This window comes from Salvelinus fontinalis, chromosome 30 (genome assembly GCF_029448725.1).
Source record: "Salvelinus fontinalis isolate EN_2023a chromosome 30, ASM2944872v1, whole genome shotgun sequence".
Taxonomy (NCBI): domain Eukaryota; kingdom Metazoa; phylum Chordata; class Actinopteri; order Salmoniformes; family Salmonidae; genus Salvelinus; species Salvelinus fontinalis.
The window spans coordinates 7,532,767-7,557,439 of NC_074694.1; the positions used below are offsets into that span (position 1 = coordinate 7,532,767).

The 24,673-nt window shown below is 40.1% G+C and overlaps 1 protein-coding gene across 2 annotated transcripts in view; it reads left to right on the plus strand.

The window, feature by feature from the left end:
* The window catches only part of tsnax (translin-associated factor X), a 51,054-nt gene that overhangs the window by 14,087 nt on the left and 12,294 nt on the right, over window positions 1-24,673 (plus strand). For both annotated transcript variants that reach the window (XM_055889639.1, XM_055889638.1), the window contains one exon: window positions 3,288-3,418. In XM_055889639.1, the coding sequence (XP_055745614.1) occupies window positions 3,288-3,418 (131 nt within the window). The remainder of the gene's footprint in view (window positions 1-3,287; window positions 3,419-24,673) is intronic.

Consider the following 24,673-nt stretch of genomic DNA (forward strand, 5'->3'; position numbering starts at 1 on the left):
ATTGTTAGGTTAGATTACTTGTTGGTTATTACTGCATTGTCGGGAACTAGAAGCACAAGCATTTCGCTACACTCACATTAACATCTGCTAACCACGTGTATGTGCATCTGATGTGGATGTATTGTCCCTGCAGTGTCTTAACAGTAGATCAACTAGCCTGATGTGGATGTATTGTGTCTTAACAGTAGGTCAACTAGCCTGATGTGAATGTATTGTCCCTGCAGTGTCTTAACAGTAGGTCAACTAGCCTGATGTGAATGTATTGTGTCTTAACAGTAGGTCAACTAGCCTGATGTGAATGTATTGTCCCTGCAGTGTCTTAACAGTAGGTCAACTAGCCTGATGTGGATGTATTGTCCCTGCAGTGTCTTAACAGTAGATCAACTAGCCTGATGTGAATGTATTGTCCCTGCAGTGTTAACAGTAGATCAACTAGCCTGATGTGAATGTATTGTGTCTTAACAGTAGATCAACTAGCCTGATGTGGATGTATTGTGTCTTAACAGTAGATCAACTAGCCTGATGTGGATGTATTGTGTCTTAACAGTAGGTCAACTAGCCTGATGTGGATGTATTGTCCCTGCAGTGTCTTAACAGTAGATCAACTAGCCTGATGTGAATGTATTGTGTCTTAACAGTAGATCAACTAGCCTGATGTGAATGTATTATGTCTTAACAGTAGATCAACTAGCCTGATGTGAATGTATTGTCCCTGCAGTGTCTTAACAGTAGATCAACTAGCCTGATGTGGATGTATTGTCCCTGCAGTGTCTTAACAGTAGATCAACTAGCCTGATGTGAATGTATTGTCCCTGTAGTGTCTTAACAGTAGATCAACTAGCCTGATGTGAATGTATTGTCCCTGCAGTGTCTTAACAGTAGATCAACTAGCCTGATGTGAATGTATTGTGTCTTAACAGTAGGTCAACTAGCCTGATGTGGATGTATTGTCCCTGCAGTGTCTTAACAGTAGATCAACTAGCCTGATGTGAATGTATTGTCCCTGCAGTGTCTTAACAGTAGATCAACTAGCCTGATGTAAATGTATTGTGTCTTAACAGTAGATCAACTAGCCTGATGTGGATGTATTGTCCCTGCAGTGTCTTAACAGTAGATCAACTAGCCTGATGTGAATGTATTGTGTCTTAACAGTAGATCAACTAGCCTGATGTGGATGTATTGTCCCTGCAGTGTCTTAACAGTAGATCAACTAGCCTGATGTGAATGTATTGTGTCTTAACAGTAGATCAACTAGCCTGATGTGAATGTATTGTCCCTGCAGCGTCTTAACAGTAGATCAACTAGCCTGATGTCAATGTATTGTGTCTTAACAGTAGATCAACTAGCCTGATGTGAATGTATTGTCCCTGCAGTGTCTTAACAGTAGATCAACTAGCCTGGTGTGAATGTATTGTCCCTGCAGTGTCTTAACAGTAGATCAACTAGCCTGATGTGAATGTATTGTCTTAACAGTAGATCAACTAGCCTGATGTGGATGTATTGTCCCTGCAGTGTCTTAACAGTAGATCAACTAGCCTGATGTGAATGTATTGTCTTAACAGTAGATCAACTAGCCTGATGTGGATGTATTGTCCCTGCAGTGTCTTAACAGTAGGTCAACTAGCCTGGTGTGGATGTATTGTCCCTGCAGTGTCTTAACAGTAGATCAACTAGCCTGATGTGAATGTATTGTCCCTGCAGTGTCTTAACAGTAGATCAACTAGCCTGATGTGGATGTATTGTGTCTTAACAGTAGATCAACTAGCCTGATGTGAATGTATTGTCCCTGCAGTGTCTTAACAGCAGATCAACTAGCCTGATGTGAATGTATTGTCCCTGCAGTGTCTTAACAGTAGGTCTTAACAGTAGATCAACTAGCCTGATGTGGATGTATTGTCCCTGCAGTGTCTTAACAGTAGATCAACTAGCCTGATGTGAATGTGTTGTCCCTGCAGTGTCTTAACAGTAGATCAACTAGCCTGATGTGAATGTATTGTGTCTTAACAGTAGATCAACTAGCCTGATGTGGATGTATTGTCTTAACAGTAGATCAACTAGCCTGATGTGGATGTATTGTCCCTGCAGTGTCTTAACAGTAGGTCAACTAGCCTGATGTGAATGTATTGTCTTAACAGTAGATCAACTAGCCTGATGTGGATGTATTGTCCCTGCAGTGTCTTAACAGTAGGTCAACTAGCCTGATGTGAATGTATTGTCCCTGCAGTGTCTTAACAGTAGATCAACTAGCCTGATGTGAATGTATTGTCTTAACAGTAGATCAACTAGCCTGATGTGAATGTATTGTGTCTTAACAGTAGATCAACTAGCCTGATGTGAATGTATTGTCCCTGCAGTGTCTTAACAGTAGATCAACTAGCCTGATGTGAATGTATTGTCCCTGCAGTGTCTTAACAGTAGATCAACTAGCCTGATGTGGATGTATTGTCCCTGTAGTGTCTTAACAGTAGATCAACTAGCCTGATGTGGATGTATTGTCCCTGCAGTGTCTTAACAGTAGATCAACTAGCCTGATGTGTATGTATTGTCCCTGCAGTGTCTTAACAGTAGATCAACTAGCCTGATGTGGATGTATTGTCCCTGTAGTGTCTTAACAGTAGGTCAACTAGCCTGATGTGAATGTATTGTCTTAACAGTAGATCAACTAGCCTGATGTGAATGTATTGTGTCTTAACAGTAGATCAACTAGCCTGGTGTGAATGTATTGTGTCTTAACAGTAGATCAACTAGCCTGATGTGAATGTATTGTCCCTGCAGTGTCTTAACAGTAGATCAACTAGCCTGATGTGGATGTATTGTGTCTTAACAGTAGATCAACTAGCCTGATGTGGATGTATTGTCTTAACAGTAGATCAACTAGCCTGGTGTGAATGTATTGTGTCTTAACAGTAGATCAACTAGCCTGGTGTGAATGTATTGTGTCTTAACAGTAGATCAACTAGCCTGGTGTGAATGTATTGTCCCTGCAGTGTCTTAACAGTAGATCAACTAGCCTGGTGTGAATGTATTGTCCCTGCAGTGTCTTAACAGTAGGTCAACTAGCCTGATGTGAATGTATTGTCCCTGCAGTGTCTTAACAGTAGATCAACTAGCCTGATGTGGATGTATTGTCCCTGCAGTGTCTTAACAGTAGATCAACTAGCCTGATGTGAATGTATTGTCCCTGCAGTGTCTTAACAGTAGATCAACTAGCCTGATGTGGATGTATTGTCCCTGCAGTGTCTTAACAGTAGATCAACTAGCCTGATGTGAATGTATTGTCCCTGCAGTGTCCCAGACGTGGAGGAGGTCCTCACAGAAGCTGATCTGAAGCTGGATGGAGTGAGACTGAACATCAGCATGATTTCTGAGGAGCTCAGAGGAGAGGACCTGCACCAGTTCCATAGAGCCTTCACACCAGGTACAGTCGGACAGACAGGCGGACAGACAGGCAGGGAGACATTCAGGCAGGCAGGCGGACAGACAGACAGACACACAGACAGACAGACATTCAGGCAGACAGACAGACACACAGACAGACAGACAGACAGACAGAGACAGACAGACAGACAGTCAGTCCTCCGGTTTCCGGTTAACCTCCTGATTTTGTGAAGGAAGACCAGACTCAATATGATGTAGACACACCCACTACAATATGATATAGACACACCCACTACAGTATGATATAGACACACCCACTACAGTATGATATAGACACACCCACTACAATATGATATAGACACACCCACTACAATATGATATAGACACACCCACTACAATATGATGTAGACACACCCACTACAATATGATGTAGACACACCCACTACAATCACTACAATATGATGTAGACACACCCACTACAATATGATGTAGACACACCCACTACAATATGATTTAGACACACCCACTACAATCACTACAATATGATGTAGACACACCCACTACAATATGATGTAGACACACCCACTACAATCACTACAATATGATGTAGACACACCCACTACAATATGATGTAGACACACCCACTACAATATGATTTAGACACACCCACTACAATCACTACAATATGATGTAGACACACCCACTACAATATGATGTAGACACACCCACTACAATCACTACAATATGATTTAGACACACCCACTACAATCACTACAATATGATGTAGACACACCCACTACAATATGATGTAGACACACCCACTACAATATGATTTAGACACACCCACTACAATATGATATAGACACACCCACTACAATATGATATAGACACACCCACTACAATCACTGCAATATGATGTAGACACACCCACTACAATATGATTTAGACACACCCACTACAATATGATATAGACACACCCACTACAATATGATATAGACACACCCACTACAATATGATTTAGACACACCCACTACAATCACTGCAATATGATGTAGACACACCCACTACAATATGATGTAGACACACCCACTACAATATGATGTAGACACACCCACTACAATCACTGCAATATGATGTAGACACACCCACTACAATATGATATAGACACACCCACTACAATCACTACAATATGATATAGACACACCCACTACAATCACTACAATATGATATAGACACACCCACTACAATATGATTTAGACACACCCACTACAATCACTGCAATATGATGTAGACACACCCACTACAATATGATGTAGACACACCCACTACAATATGATGTAGACACACCCACTACAATCACTGCAATATGATGTAGACACACCCACTACAATATGATATAGACACACCCACTACAATCACTACAATATGATTTAGACACACCCACTACAATCACTGCAATATGATGTAGACACACCCACTACAATATGATTTAGACACACCCACTACAATATGATATAGACACACCCACTACAATATGATATAGACACACCCACTACAATCACTACAATATGATGTAGACACACCCACTACAATATGATATAGACACACCCACTACAATCACTATAATATGATATAGACACACCCACTACAATCACTACAATATGATATAGACACACCCACTACAATCACTACAATATGATATAGACACACCCACTACAATCACTACAATATGATGTAGACACACCCACTACAACCACTACAATATGATATAGACACACCCACTACAATCACTACAATATGATGTAGACACACCCACTACAATATGATGTAGACACACCCACTACAATATGATATAGACACACCCACTACAATATGATATAGACACACCCACTACAATATGATATAGACACACCCACTACAATCACTACAATATGATGTAGACACACCCACTACAATCACTACAATATGATATAGACACACCCACTACAATCACTACAATATGATATAGACACACCCACTACAATATGATGTAGACACACCCACTACAATATGATATAGACACACCCACTACAATATGATATAGACACACCCACTACAATATGATATAGACACACCCACTACAATATGATATAGACACACCCACTACAATATGATATAGACACACCCACTACAATATGATGTAGACACACCCACTACAATATGATATAGACACACCCACTACAATATGATATAGACACACCCACTACAATATGATGTAGACACACCCACTACAATATGATTTAGACACACCCACTACAATATGATGTAGACACACCCACTACAATATGATGTAGACACACCCACTACAATCACTACAATATGATATAGACACACCCACTACAATATGATATAGACACACCCACTACAATATGATATAGACACACCCACTACAATATGATATAGACACACCCACTACAATATGATATAGACACACCCACTACAATATGATATAGACACACCCACTACAATCACTATAATATGATATAGACACACCCACTACAATCACTACAATATGATATAGACACACCCACTACAATATGATATAGACACACCCACTACAATATGATATAGACACACCCACTACAATCACTACAATATGATATAGACACACCCACTACAATATGATATAGACACACCCACTACAATATGATATAGACACACCCACTACAATCACTACAATATGATATAGACACACCCACTACAATATGATATAGACACACCCACTACAATCACTACAATATGATATAGACACACCCACTACAATATGATATAGACACACCCACTACAATATGATATAGACACACCCACTACAATCACTACAATATGATATAGACACACCCACTACAATCACTACAATATGATGTAGACACACCCACTACAATATGATATAGACACACCCACTACAATATGATATAGACACACCCACTACAATATGATATAGACACACCCACTACAATATGATATAGACACACCCACTACAATCACTACAATATGATATAGACACACCCACTACAATCACTACAATATGATATAGACACACCCACTACAATCACTACAATATGATATAGACACACCCACTACAATCACCACAGTATGATATAGACACACCCACTCCAATATGATATAGACACACCCACTCCAATATGATATAGACACACCCACTCCAATATGATGTAGACACACCCACTACAATATGATGTAGACACACCCACTACAATCACTACAGTATGATGTAGAAACACCCACTACAATATGATTTAGACACACCCACTACAGTATGATTTAGACACACCCACTACAGTATGATTTAGACACACCCACTACAATATGATATAGACACACCCACTACAATATGATTTAGACACACCCACTACAATCACTACAATATGATATAGACACACCCACTACAATCACTGCAATATGATGTAGACACACCCACTACAATATGATTTAGACACACCCACTACAATATGATATAGACACACCCACTACAATATGATATAGACACACCCACTACAATCACTACAATATGATGTAGACACACCCACTACAATATGATATAGACACACCCACTACAATCACTATAATATGATATAGACACACCCACTACAATCACTACAATATGATATAGACACACCCACTACAATCACTACAATATGATATAGACACACCCACTACAATCACTACAATATGATGTAGACACACCCACTACAACCACTACAATATGATATAGACACACCCACTACAATCACTACAATATGATGTAGACACACCCACTACAATCACTACAATATGATGTAGACACACCCACTACAATCACTACAGTATGATATAGACACACCCACTACAATCACTACAATATGATTTAGACACACCCACTACAATATGATGTAGACACACCCACTACAATATGATATAGACACACCCACTACAATATGATATAGACACACCCACTACAATATGATATAGACACACCCACTACAATATGATATAGACACACCCACTACAATATGATGTAGACACACCCACTACAATATGATATAGACACACCCACTACAATATGATATAGACACACCCACTACAATATGATGTAGACACACCCACTACAATATGATTTAGACACACCCACTACAATATGATGTAGACACACCCACTACAATATGATGTAGACACACCCACTACAATCACTACAATATGATATAGACACACCCACTACAATATGATATAGACACACCCACTACAATATGATATAGACACACCCACTACAATATGATATAGACACACCCACTACAATATGATATAGACACACCCACTACAATATGATATAGACACACCCACTACAATCACTATAATATGATATAGACACACCCACTACAATATGATGTAGACACACCCACTACAATATGATATAGACACACCCACTACAATCACTACAATATGATATAGACACACCCACTACAATATGATATAGACACACCCACTACAATATGATATAGACACACCCACTACAATCACTACAATATGATATAGACACACCCACTACAATATGATATAGACACACCCACTACAATATGATATAGACACACCCACTACAATATGATGTAGACACACCCACTACAATATGATATAGACACACCCACTACAATATGATATAGACACACCCACTACAGTATGATATAGACACACCCACTACAATATGATATAGACACACCCACTACAATATGATATAGACACACCCACTACAATATGATATAGACACACCCACTACAATATGATATAGACACACCCACTACAATCACTACAATATGATATAGACACACCCACTACAATCACTACAATATGATATAGACACACCCACTACAATCACTACAATATGATATAGACACACCCACTACAATATGATGTAGACACACCCACTACAATATGATATAGACACACCCACTACAATATGATTTAGACACACCCACTACAATATGATATAGACACACCCACTACAATATGATGTAGACACACCCACTACAATATGATATAGACACACCCACTACAATCACTACAATATGATATAGACACACCCACTACAATATGATATAGACACACCCACTACAATCACTACAATATGATATAGACACACCCACTACAATATGATATAGACACACCCACTACAATATGATAGACACACCCACTACAATATGATATAGACACACCCACTACAATATGATATAGACACACCCACTACAATATGATTTAGACACACCCACTACAATCACTACAATATGATATAGACACACCCACTACAATATGATTTAGACACACCCACTACAATCACTACAATATGATTTAGACACACCCACTACAATATGATATAGACACACCCACTACAATATGATGTAGACACACCCACTACAATCACTGCAATATGATGTAGACACACCCACTACAATATGATATAGACACACCCACTACAATCACTACAATATGATATAGACACACCCACTACAATCACTACAATATGATATAGACACACCCACTACAATATGATATAGACACACCCACTACAATATGATATAGACACACCCACTACAATATGATATAGACACACCCACTACAATCACTACAGTATGATATAGACACACCCACTACAATATGATATAGACACACCCACTACAATCACTACAATATGATATAGACACACCCACTACAATATGATATAGACACACCCACTACAATATGATATAGACACACCCACTACAATATGATATAGACACACCCACTACAATATGATGTAGACACACCCACTACAATATGATGTAGACACACCCACTACAATCACTACAATATGATATAGACACACCCACTACAATATGATATAGACACACCCACTACAATATGATGTAGACACACCTACTACAATATGATATAGACACACCCACTACAGTATGATATAGACACACCCACTACAATATGATATAGACACACCCACTACAATATGATTTAGACACACCCACTACAATATGATTTAGACACACCCACTACAATATGATTTAGACACACCCACTACAATATGATTTAGACACACCCACTACAGTATGATATAGACACACCCACTACAGTATGATATAGACACACCCACTACAATATGATATAGACACACCCACTACAATCACTACAATATGATATAGACACACCCACTACAATATGATATAGACACACCCACTACAATATGATATAGACACACCCACTACAATATGATATAGACACACCCACTACAATATGATGTAGACACACCCACTACAATATGATGTAGACACACCCACTACAATCACTACAATATGATATAGACACACCCACTACAATATGATATAGACACACCCACTACAATATGATGTAGACACACCTACTACAATATGATATAGACACACCCACTACAGTATGATATAGACACACCCACTACAATATGATATAGACACACCCACTACAATATGATTTAGACACACCCACTACAATATGATTTAGACACACCCACTACAATATGATATAGACACATTCACTACAATATGATGTAGACACACCCACTACAATATGATATAGACACACCCACTACAATATGATATAGACACACCCACTACAATATGATGTAGACACACCCACTACAATCACTACAATATGATATTGACACACCCACTACAATATGATATAGACACACCCACTACAATCACTACAATATGATATAGACACACCCACTACAATATGATTTAGACACACCCACTACAATCACTACAATATGATTTAGACACACCCACTACAATATGATATAGACACACCCACTACAATATGATATAGACACACCCACTACAATCACTACAATATGATATAGACACACCCACTACAATATGATATAGACACACCCACTACAATATGATATAGACACACCCACTACAATATGATATAGACACACCCACTACAATATGATATAGACACACCCACTACAATATGATATAGACACACCCACTACAATATGATATAGACACACCCACTACAATATGATATAGACACACCCACTACAATATGATATAGACACACCCACTACAATATGATTTAGACACACCCACTACAATCACTACAATATGATTTAGACACACCCACTACAATCACTACAATATGATTTAGACACACCCACTACAATATGATATAGACACACCCACTACAATATGATGTAGACACACCCACTACAATCACTGCAATATGATGTAGACACACCCACTACAATCACTACAATATGATATAGACACACCCACTACAATCACTACAATATGATATAGACACACCCACTACAATATGATATAGACACACCCACTACAATATGATATAGACACACCCACTACAATATGATATAGACACACCCACTACAATATGATATAGACACACCCACTACAATATGATATAGACACACCCACTACAATATGATATAGACACACCCACTACAATATGATATAGACACACCCACTACAATATGATGTAGACACACCCACTACAATCACTACAATATGATATAGACACACCCACTACAATATGATATAGACACACCCACTACAATATGATATAGACACACCCACTACAATATGATATAGACACACCCACTACAATCACTACAATATGATATAGACACACCCACTACAATCACTACAATATGATATAGACACACCCACTACAATATGATATAGACACACCCACTACAATATGATGTAGACACACCCACTACAATCACTGCAATATGATGTAGACACACCCACTACAATATGATGTAGACACACCCACTACAATCACTACAATATGATGTAGACACACCCACTACAATCACTACAATATGATGTAGACACACCCACTACAATCACTACAATATGATATAGAAACACCCACTACAATCACTACAATATGATATAGACACACCCACTACAATCACTACAATATGATGTAGACACACCCACTACAATATGATATAGACACACCCACTACAATCACTACAATATGATATAGACACACCCACTACAATATGATATAGACACACCCACTACAATATGATATAGACACACCCACTACAATCACTACAATATGATATAGACACACCCACTACAATCACTACAATATGATGTAGACACACCCACTACAATATGATATAGACACACCCACTACAATCACTACAATATGATATAGACACACCCACTACAATCACTACAATATGATATAGACACACCCACTACAATCACTACAATATGATATAGACACACCCACTACAACCACTACAATATGATATAGACACACCCACTACAACCACTACAATATGATATAGACACACCCACTACAATCACTACAATATGATATAGACACACCCACTACAACCACTACAATATGATATAGACACACCCACTACAACCACTACAATATGATATAGACACACCCACTACAACCACTACAATATGATATAGACACACCCACTACAATCACCACAGTATGATATAGACACACCCACTCCAATATGATATAGACACACCCACTACAATATGATGTAGACACACCCACTACAATATGATATAGACACACCCACTACAATCACTACAGTATGATGTAGAAACACCCACTACAATCACCACAGTATGATATAGACACACCCACTCCAATATGATATAGACACACCCACTCCAATATGATGTAGACACACCCACTACAATATGATGTAGACACACCCACTACAATCACTACAGTATGATGTAGAAACACCCACTACAATATGATTTAGACACACCCACTACAGTATGATTTAGACACACCCACTACAGTATGATTTAGACACACCCACTACAATATGATATAGACACACCCACTACAATATGATATAGACGCACCCACTACAATATGATATAGACACACCCACTACAATATGATATAGACACACCCACTACAATATGATATAGACACACCCACTACAATATGATTTAGACACACCCACTACAATATGATATAGACACACCCACTACAATATGATATAGACACACCCACTACAATATGATATAGACACACCCACTACAATATGATTTAGACACACCCACTACAATATGATTTAGACACACCCACTACAATATGATTTAGACACACCCACTACAATATGATATAGACACACCCACTACAATATGATATAGACACACCCACTACAATATGATGTAGACACACCCACTACAATATGATATAGACACACCCACTACAATATGATATAGACACACCCACTACAATATGATGTAGACACACCCACTACAATATGATTTAGACACACCCACTACAATATGATTTAGACACACCCACTACAATATGATATAGACACACCCACTACAATATGATTTAGACACACCCACTACAATATGATGTAGACACACCCACTACAATATGATATAGACACACCCACTACAATCACTACAATATGATATAGACACACCCACTACAATATGATATAGACACACCCACTACAATATGATATAGACACACCCACTACAATCACTACAATATGATATAGACACACCCACTACAGTATGATATAGACACACCCACTACAATATGATTTAGACACACCCACTACAATATGATGTAGACACACCCACTACAATATGATATAGACACACCCACTACAATCACTACAATATGATATAGACACACCCACTACAATATGATATAGACACACCCACTACAATATGATATAGACACACCCACTACAATATGATATAGACACACCCACTACAATATGATATAGACACACCCACTACAATATGATATAGACACACCCACTACAATATGATTTAGACACACCCACTACAATATGATATAGACACACCCACTACAATATGATATAGACACACCCACTACAATATGATATAGACACACCCACTACAATCACTACAATATGATATAGACACACCCACTACAATATGATATAGACACACCCACTACAATCACTACAATATGTTTGACCGGTAGTGTATTTAATAATTCATGAATCCTACAAGCAATACAATACTCTGTTATTATAGTGGGAGATTAAAATAGGGTTTTAAATAACTCAATGGACTGTAAAGGAAATCACACTACAACCTTTCACCTTCATTTAGGAAATACCCTGGAGGTTTAATACCCTGACCTAGTGAGATATACATGGAGGAGGTTTAATATCCTGACCTAGTGAGATATACATGGAGGAGGTTTAATATCCTGACCTAGTGAGATATACATGGAGGAGGTTTAATATCCTGACCTAGTGAGATATACATGGAGGAGGTTTAATATCCTGACCTAGTGAGATATACATGGAGGAGGTTTAATATCCTGACCTAGTGAGATATGCATGGAGGAGGTTTAATACCCTGACCTAGTGAGATATACATGGAGGAGGTTTAATATCCTGACCTAGTGAGATATACATGGAGGTTTAATATCCTGACCTAGTGAGATATACATGGAGGAGGTTTAATATCCTGACCTAGTGAGATATACATGGAGGAGGTTTAATATCCTGACCTAGTGAGATATACATGGAGGAGGTTTAATATCCTGACCTAGTGAGATATACATGGAGGAGGTTTAATATCCTGACCTAGTGAGATATACATGGAGGAGGTTTAATATCCTGACCTAGTGAGATATACATGGAGGAGGTTTAATATCCTGACCTAGTGAGATATACATGGAGGAGGTTTAATATCCTGACCTAGTGAGATATACATGGAGGAGGTTTAATATCCTGACCTAGTGAGATATACATGGAGGAGGTTTAATACCCTGACCTAGTGAGATATACATGGAGGAGGTTTAATATCCTGATCTAGTGAGATATACATGGAGGAGATTTAATATCCTGACCTAGTGAGATATACATGGAGGAGGTTTAATATCCTGACCTAGTGAGATATACATGGAGGAGGTTTAATATCCTGACCTAGTGAGATATACATGGAGGAGGTTTAATATCCTGACCTAGTGAGATATACATGGAGGAGGTTTAATATCCTGACCTAGTGAGATATACATGGAGGAGGTTTAATATCCTGACCTAGTGAGATATACATGGAGGAGGTTTAATATCCTGACCTAGTGAGATATACATGGAGGAGGTTTAATATCCTGACCTAGTGAGATATACATGGAGGAGGTTTAATATCCTGACCTAGTGAGATATACATGGAGGAGGTTTAATATCCTGACCTAGTGAGATATACATGGAGGAGGTTTAATATCCTGACCTAGTGAGATATACATGGAGGTCTAATATCCTGACCTAGTGAGATATACATGGAGGAGGTTTAATATCCTGACCTAGTGAGATATACATGGAGGAGGTTTAATATCCTGACCTAGTTAGATATACATGGTGGAGGTTTAATATCCTGACCTAGTGGATACATGGAGGAGGTTTAATATCCTGACCTAGTGAGATATACATGGAGGAGGTTTAATATCCTGACCTAGTGAGATATACATGGAGGAGGTTTAATATCCTGACCTAGTGAGATATACATGGAGGAGGTTTAATATCCTGACCTAGTGAGATGTACATGGAGGAGGTTTAATATCCTGACCTAGTGAGATATACATGGTGTAGGTTTAATATCCTGACCTAGTGAGATATACATGGAGGTTTAATATCCTGACCTAGTGAGATATACATGGAGGAGGTTTAATATCCTGACCTAGTGAGATATACATGGAGGAGGTTTAATATCCTGACCTAGTGAGATATACATGGAGGAGGTTTAATATCCTGACCTAGTGAGATATACATGGAGGAGGTTTAATACCCTGACCTAGTGAGATATACATGGAGGAGGTTTAATATCCTGACCTAGTGAGATGTACATGGAGGAGGTTTAATATCCTGACCTAGTGAGATATACATGGAGGGGGTTTAATACCCTGACCTAGTGAGATATACATGGAGGGGGTTTAATACCCTGACCTAGTGAGATATACATGGAGGAGGTTTAATATCCTGACCTAGTGAGATATACATGGAGGAGGTTTAATATCCTGACCTAGTGAGATATACATGGAGGTTTAATATCCTGACCTAGTGAGATATACATGGAGGTTTAATATCCTGACCTAGTGAGATATACATGGAGGAGGTTTAATATCCTGACCTAGTGAGATATACATGGAGGTTTAATATCCTGACCTAGTGAGATATACATGGAGGAGGTTTAATACCCTGACCTAGTGAGATATACATGGAGGAGGTTTAATATCCTGACCTAGTGAGATATACATGGAGGAGGTTTAATACCCTGACCTAGTGAGATATACATGGAGGAGGTTTAATATCCTGACCTAGTGAGATATACATGGAGGTTTAATATCCTGACCTAGTGAGATATACATGGAGGAGGTTTAATACCCTGACCTAGTGAGATATACATGGAGGAGGTTTAATATCCTGACCTAGTGAGATATACATGGAGGAGGTTTAATACCCTGACCTAGTGAGATATACATGGTGGAGGTTTAATATCCTGACCTAGTGAGATATACATGGAGGTTTAATATCCTGACCTAGTGAGATATACATGGAGGAGGTTTAATATCCTGACCTAGTGAGATATACATGGAGGTTTAATATCCTGACCTAGTGAGATATACATGGAGGAGGTTTAATATCCTGACCTAGTGAGATATACATGGAGGTTTAATATCCTGACCTAGTGAGATATACATGGAGGAGGTTTAATATCCTGACCTAGTGAGATATACATGGAGGTTTAATATCCTGACCTAGTGAGATATACATGGAGGTTTAATATCCTGACCTAGTGAGATATACATGGAGGAGGTTTAATATCCTGACCTAGTGAGATATACATGGAGGTTTAATACCCTGACCTAGTGAGATATACATGGTGGAGGTTTAATACCCTGACCTAGTGATATATACATGGAGGAGGTTTAATATCCTGACCTAGTGAGATATACATGGAGGAGGTTTAATATCCTGACCTAGTGAGATATACATGGAGGAGGTTTAATATCCTGACCTAGTGAGATATACATGGAGGAGGTTTAATATCCTGACCTAGTGAGATATACATGGAGGAGGTTTAATATCCTGACCTAGTGAGATATACATGGAGGTTTAATATCCTGACCTAGTGAGATATACATGGAGGGGGTTTAATATCCTGACCTAGTGAGATATACATGGAGGAGGTTTAATACCCTGACCTAGTGAGATATACATGGAGGAGGTTTAATATCCTGACCTAGTGAGATATACATGGAGGAGGTTTAATATCCTGACCTAGTGAGATATACATGGAGGAGGTTTAATATCCTGACCTAGTGAGATATACATGGAGGTTTAATACCCTGACCTAGTGAGTTATACATGGAGGAGGTTTAATATCCTGACCTAGTGAGATATACATGGAGGAGGTTTAATATCCTGACCTAGTGAGATATACATGGAGGTTTAATATCCTGACCTAGTGAGATATACATGGAGGAGGTTTAATATCCTGACCTAGTGAGATATACATGGTGGAGGTTTAATACCCTGACCTAGTGAGATATACATGGAGGAGGTTTAATATCCTGACCTAGTGAGATATACATGGAGGAGGTTTAATATCCTGACCTAGTGAGATATACATGGAAGTTTAATATCCTGACCTAGTGAGATATACATGGAGGAGGTTTAATATCCTGACCTAGTGAGATATACATGGAGGAGGTTTAATATCCTGACCTAGTGAGATATACATGGTGGAGGTTTAATACCCTGACCTAGTGAGATATACATGGAGGAGGTTTAATACCCTGACCTAGTGAGATATACATGGAGGAGGTTTAATACCCTGACCTAGTGAGATATACATGGAGGAGGTTTAATATCCTGACCTAGTGAGATATACATGGAGGTTTAATATCCTGACCTAGTGAGATATACATGGAGGAGGTTTAATATCCTGACCTAGTGAGATATACATGGAGGTTTAATATCCTGACCTAGTGAGATATACATGGAGGAGGTTTAATACCCTGACCTAGTGAGATGTACATGGAGGAGGTTTAATACCCTGACCTAGTGAGATATACATGGAGGAGGTTTAATACCCTGACCTAGTGAGATATACATGGAGGAGGTTTAATACCCTGACCTAGTGAGATATACATGGAGGTTTAATATCCTGACCTAGTGAGATATACATGGAGGTTTAATATCCTGACCTAGTGAGATATACATGGAGGTTTAATATCCTGACCTAGTGAGATATACATGGAGGAGGTTTAATATCCTGACCTAGTGAGATATACATGGAGGAGGTTTAATATCCTGACCTAGTGAGATATACATGGTGGAGGTTTAATACCCTGACCTAGTGAGATATACATGGAGGAGGTTTAATACCCTGACCTAGTGAGATATACATGGAGGAGGTTTAATACCCTGACCTAGTGAGATATACATGGAGGAGGTTTAATATCCTGACCTAGTGAGATATACATGGAGGTTTAATATCCTGACCTAGTGAGATATACATGGAGGAGGTTTAATATCCTGACCTAGTGAGATATACATGGAGGTTTAATATCCTGACCTAGTGAGATATACATGGAGGAGGTTTAATATCCTGACCTAGTGAGATATACATGGAGGGGGTTTAATATCCTGACCTAGTGAGATATACATGGAGGAGGTTTAATATCCTGACCTAGTGAGATATACATGGAGGAGGTTTAATATCCTGACCTAGTGAGATATACATGGAGGAGGTTTAATATCCTGACCTAGTGAGATATACATGGTGGAGGTTTAATATCCTGACCTAGTGAGATATACATGGAGGTCTAATATCCTGACCTAGTGAGATATACATGGAGGAGGTTTAATACCCTGACCTAGTGAGATATACATGGAGGAGGTTTAATATCCTGACCTAGTGAGATATACATGGAGGAGGTTTAATATCCTGACCTAGTGAGATATACATGGAGGAGGTTTAATATCCTGACCTAGTGAGATATACATGGAGGGGGTTTAATACCCTGACCTAGTGAGATATACATGGAGGTTTAATATCCTGACCTAGTGAGATATACATGGAGGAGGTTTAATATCCTGACCTAGTGAGATATACATGGAGGAGGTTTAATATCCTGACCTAGTGAGATATACATGGAGGAGGTTTAATATCCTGACCTAGTGAGATATACATGGAGGAGGTTTAATACCCTGACCTAGTGAGATATACATGGAGGTTTAATATCCTGACCTAGTGAGATACACATGGAGGAGGTTTAATATCCTGACCTAGTGAGATATACATGGAGGTTTAATATCCTGACCTAGTGAGATATACATGGTGGAGGTTTAATATCCTGACCTAGTGAGATATACATGGATGTCTAATATCCTGACCTAGTGAGATATACATGGAGGAGGTTTAATATCCTGACCTAGTGAGATATACATGGAGGTCTAATATCCTGACCTAGTGAGATATACATGGAGGAGGTTTAATATCCTGACCTAGTGAGATATACATGGAGGTCTAATATCCTGACCTAGTGAGATATACATGGAGGAGGTTTAATATCCTGACCTAGTGAGATATACATGGAGGAGGTTTAATATCCTGACCTAGTGAGATATACATGGAGGAGGGTTAATATCCTGATCTAGTGAGATATACATGGAGGAGGTTTAATATCCTGACCTAGTGAGATATACATGGAGGAGGTTTAATACCCTGACCTAGTGAGATATACATGGAGGAGGGTTAATATCCTGATCTACTGAGATATACATGGAGGAGGTCTAATATCCTGACCTAGTGAGATATACATAGAGGAGGTTTAATATCCTGATCTAGTGAGATATACATGGAGGGGGTTTAATATCCTGACCTAGTGAGATATACATGGAGGAGGTTTAATATCCTGACCTAGTGAGATATACATGGAGGAGGTTTAATATCCTGACCTAGTGAGATATACATGGAGGAGATTTAATATCCTGACCTAGTGAGATATACATGGAGGAGGTTTAATATCCTGACCTAGTGAGATATACATGGAGGTTTAATATCCTGACCTAGTGAGATATACATGGAGGAGGTTTAATATCCTGACCTAGTGAGATATACATGGAGGGGGTTTAATATCCTGACCTAGTGAGATATACATGGAGGAGGTTTAATACCCTGACCTAGTGAGATATACATGGAGGAGGTTTAATATCCTGACCTAGTGAGATATACATGGAGGAGGTTTAATATCCTGACCTAGTGAGATATACATGGAGGAGGTTTAATATCCTGACCTAGTGAGATATACATGGAGGGGGTTTAATACCCTGACCTAGTGAGATATACATGGAGGTTTAATATCCTGACCTAGTGAGATATACATGGAGGAGGTTTAATATCCTGACCTAGTGAGATATACATGGAGGAGGTTTAATATCCTGACCTAGTGAGATATACATGGAGGAGGTTTAATATCCTGACCTAGTGAGATATACATGGAGGAGGTTTAATACCCTGACCTAGTGAGATATACATGGAGGTTTAATATCCTGACCTAGTGAGATACACATGGAGGAGGTTTAATATCCTGACCTAGTGAGATATACATGGAGGTTTAATATCCTGACCTAGTGAGATATACATGGTGGAGGTTTAATATCCTGACCTAGTGAGATATACATGGATGTCTAATATCCTGACCTAGTGAGATATACATGGAGGAGGTTTAATATCCTGACCTAGTGAGATATACATGGAGGTCTAATATCCTGACCTAGTGAGATATACATGGAGGAGGTTTAATATCCTGACCTAGTGAGATATACATGGAGGTCTAATATCCTGACCTAGTGAGATATACATGGAGGAGGTTTAATATCCTGACCTAGTGAGATATACATGGAGGAGGTTTAATATCCTGACCTAGTGAGATATACATGGAGGAGGGTTAATATCCTGATCTAGTGAGATATACATGGAGGAGGTTTAATATCCTGACCTAGTGAGATATACATGGAGGAGGTTTAATACCCTGACCTAGTGAGATATACATGGAGGAGGGTTAATATCCTGATCTACTGAGATATACATGGAGGAGGTCTAATATCCTGACCTAGTGAGATATACATAGAGGAGGTTTAATATCCTGATCTAGTGAGATATACATGGAGGGGGTTTAATATCCTGACCTAGTGAGATATACATGGAGGAGGTTTAATATCCTGACCTAGTGAGATATACATGGAGGAGGTTTAATATCCTGACCTAGTGAGATATACATGGAGGAGATTTAATATCCTGACCTAGTGAGATATACATGGAGGAGGTTTAATATCCTGACCTAGTGAGATATACATGGAGGAGGTTTAATATCCTGACCTAGTGAGATATACATGGAGGAGGTTTAATACCCTGACCTAGTGAGATATACATGGTGGAGGTTTAATACCCTGACCTAATGAGATATACATGGAGTTGGTTTAATATCCTGACCTAGTGAGATATACATGGAGGAGGTTTAATATCCTGACCTAGTGAGATATACATGGAGGAGGTTTAATATCCTGATAATAATCATGTTCTGGTTCTGTTCTCTACTCTGGCCAGTTGACAACCATGTACAGTGGGGAGAACCAGTATTTGATACACTGCCGATTTTGCAGTTTTTCCTACTTAAAAAGCATTTAGAGGTCTGTAATTTGTATCATAGGCACACTTCAACTGTGAGAGACGGAATCTAAAACAAAATCCAGAAAATCACATTGAATGATTTTTAAGTAATTAATTTGCATTAATATGCTCTGAGTACACTTCCTGGTAATCCGTCTGGCCTAGTGAATATTGACCTGTTTAAAGGTCTTGCTCACATCGGCTCGTTCCAAAGGGCTTCCCTCAACGTCTCCTTCAGGTTCATTTCCCCTCTCAGCTCGTTCCAAAGGGCTTCCCTCAACGTTTCCTTCAGGTTCATTTCCCCTCTCAGCTTATTCCAAAGGGCTTCCCTCAACGTTTCCTTCAGGTTCATTTCCCCTCTCAGCTTATTCCAAAGGGCTTCCCTCAACGTTTCCTTCAGGTTCATTTCCCCTCTCAGCTTATTCCAAAGGGCTTCCCTCAACGTTTCCTTCAGGTTAATTTCCCCTCTCAGCTTATTCCAAAGGACTTCCCCCAACGTTTCCTTCAGGTTCATTTCCCCTCTCAGCTTATTCCAAAGGGCTTCCCTCAACGTTTCCTTCAGGTATTGTTTGATCTTATTCATCATGTCCTCTGTGGTTCTGGTAATGGTTCTGTTCCAAGGTTAATGATCATGTTGTAGTTCCTGTTTAGTAGGGACTGGAGGGCTGCTGGCTCTAGACTAGAACCTTTTGATGTCATAGTAGGGACTAGAGGGCTGCTGGCTTTAGACTAGAACCTTTTGATGTCATAGTAGGGACTAGAGGGCTGCTGGCTTTAGACTAGAACCTTTTGATGTCATAGTAGGGACTGGAGGGCTGCTGGCTTTAGACTAGAACCTTTTGATGTCATAGTAGGGACTAGAGGGCTGCTGGCTCTAGACTAGAACCTTTTGATGTCATAGTAGGGACTGGAGGGCTGCTGGCTTTAGACTAGAACCTTTTGATGTCATAGTAGGGACTGGAGGGCTGCTGGCTCTAGACTAGAACCTTTTGATGTCATAGTAGGGACTGGAGGGCTGCTGGCTTTAGACTAGAACCTTTTGATGTCATAGTAGGGACTGGAGGGCTGCTGGCTTTAGACTAGAACCTTTTGATGTCATAGTAGGGACTGGAGGGCTGCTGGCTCTAGACTAGAACCTTTTGATGTCATAGTAGGGACTAGAGGGCTGCTGGCTCTAGACTAGAACCTTTTGATGTCATAGTAGGGACTAGAGGGCTGCTGGCTTTAGACTAGAACCTTTTGATGTCATAGTAGGGACTAGAGGGCTGCTGGCTTTAGACTAGAACCTTTTGATGTCATAGTAGGGACTAGAGGGCTGCTGGCTCTAGACTAGAACCTTTTGATGTCATAGTAGGGACTAGAGGGCTGCTGGCTTTAGACTAGAACCTTTTGATGTCATAGTAGGGACTAGAGGGCTGCTGGCTCTAGACTAGAACCTTTTGATGTCATAGTAGGGACTAGAGGGCTGCTGGCTCTAGACTAGAACCTTTTGATTTCATAGTAGGGACTGGAGGGCTGCTGGCTTTAGACTAGAACCTTTTGATGTCATAGTAGGGACTGGAGGGCTGCTGGCTCTAGACTAGAACCTTTTGATGTCATAGTAGGGACTGGAGGGCTGCTGGCTTTAGACTAGAACCTTTTGATGTCATAGTAGGGACTGGAGGGCTGCTGGCTCTAGACTAGAACCTTTTGATGTCATAGTAGGGACTGGAGGGCTGCTGGCTTTAGACTAGAACCTTTTGATGTCATAGTAGGGACTGGAGGGCTGCTGGCTCTAGACTAGAAGCTTTTGATGTCATAGTAGGGACTGGAGGGCTGCTGGCTCTAGACTAGAACCTTTTGATGTCATAGTAGGGACTGGAGGGCTGCTGGCTTTAGACTAGAACCTTTTGATGTCATAGTAGGGACTGGAGGGCTGCTGGCTCTAGACTAGAACCTTTTGATGTCATAGTAGGGACTGGAGGGCTGCTGGCTTTAGACTAGAACCTTTTGATGTCATAGTAGGGACTGGAGGGCTGCTGGCTTTAGACTAGAACCTTTTGATGTCATAGTAGGGACTGGAGGGCTGCTGGCTCTAGACTAGAACCTTTTGATGTCATAGTAGGGACTAGAGGGCTGCTGGCTCTAGACTAGAACCTTTTGATGTCATAGTAGGGACTAGAGGGCTGCTGGCTTTAGACTAGAACCTTTTGATGTCATAGTAGGGACTAGAGGGCTGCTGGCTTTAGACTAGAACCTTTTGATGTCATAGTAGGGACTAGAGGGCTGCTGGCTCTAGACTAGAACCTTTTGATGTCATAGTAGGGACTAGAGGGCTGCTGGCTTTAGACTAGAACCTTTTGATGTCATAGTAGGGACTAGAGGGCTGCTGGCTCTAGACTAGAACCTTTTGATGTCATAGTAGGGACTGGAGGGCTGCTGGCTCTAGACTAGAACCTTTTGATTTCATAGTAGGGACTGGAGGGCTGCTGGCTTTAGACTAGAACCTTTTGATGTCATAGTAGGGACTGGAGGGCTGCTGGCTTTAGACTAGAACCTTTTGATGTCATAGTAGGGACTGGAGGGCTGCTGGCTCTAGACTAGAACCTTTTGATGTCATAGTAGGGACTGGAGGGCTGCTGGCTTTAGACTAGAACCTTTTGATGTCATAGTAGGGACTGGAGGGCTGCTGGCTCTAGACTAGAACCTTTTGATGTCATAGTAGGGACTGGAGGGCTGCTGGCTTTAGACTAGAACCTTTTGATGTCATAGTAGGGACTGGAGGGCTGCTGGCTCTAGACTAGAAGCTTTTGATGTCATAGTAGGGACTGGAGGGCTGCTGGCTCTAGACTAGAACCTTTTGATGTCATAGTAGGGACTGGAGGGCTGCTGGCTTTAGACTAGAACCTTTTGATGTCATAGTAGGGACTGGAGGGCTGCTGGCTCTAGACTAGAACCTTTTGATGTCATAGTAGGGACTGGAGGGCTGCTGGCTCTAGACTAGAACCTTTTTTATGTCATAGTAGGGACTGGAGGGCTGCTGGCTCTAGACTAGAACCTTTTGATGTCATAGTAGGGACTGGAGGGCTGCTGGCTCTAGACTAGAACCTTTTGATGTCATAGTAGGGACTGGAGGGCTGCTGGCTCTAGACTAGAACCTTTTGATGACATAGTAGGGACTCGAGGGCTGCTGGCTCTAGACTAGAACCTTTTGATGTCATAGTAGGGACTGGAGTGCTGCTGGCTTTAGACTAGAACCTTTTGATGTCATAGTAGGGACTGGAGGGCTGCTGGCTCTAGACTAGAACCTTTTGATGTCATAGTAGGGACTGGAGGGCTGCTGGCTCTAGACTAGAACCTTTTGATGTCATAGTAGGGACTGGAGGGCTGCTGGCTCTAGACTAGAACCTTTTGATGTCATAGTAGGGACTGGAGGGCTGCTGGCTTTAGACTAGAACCTTTTGATGTCATAGTAGGGACTGGAGGGCTGCTGGCTTTAGACTAGAACCTTTTGATGTCATAGTAGGGACTGGAGGGCTGCTGGCTCTAGA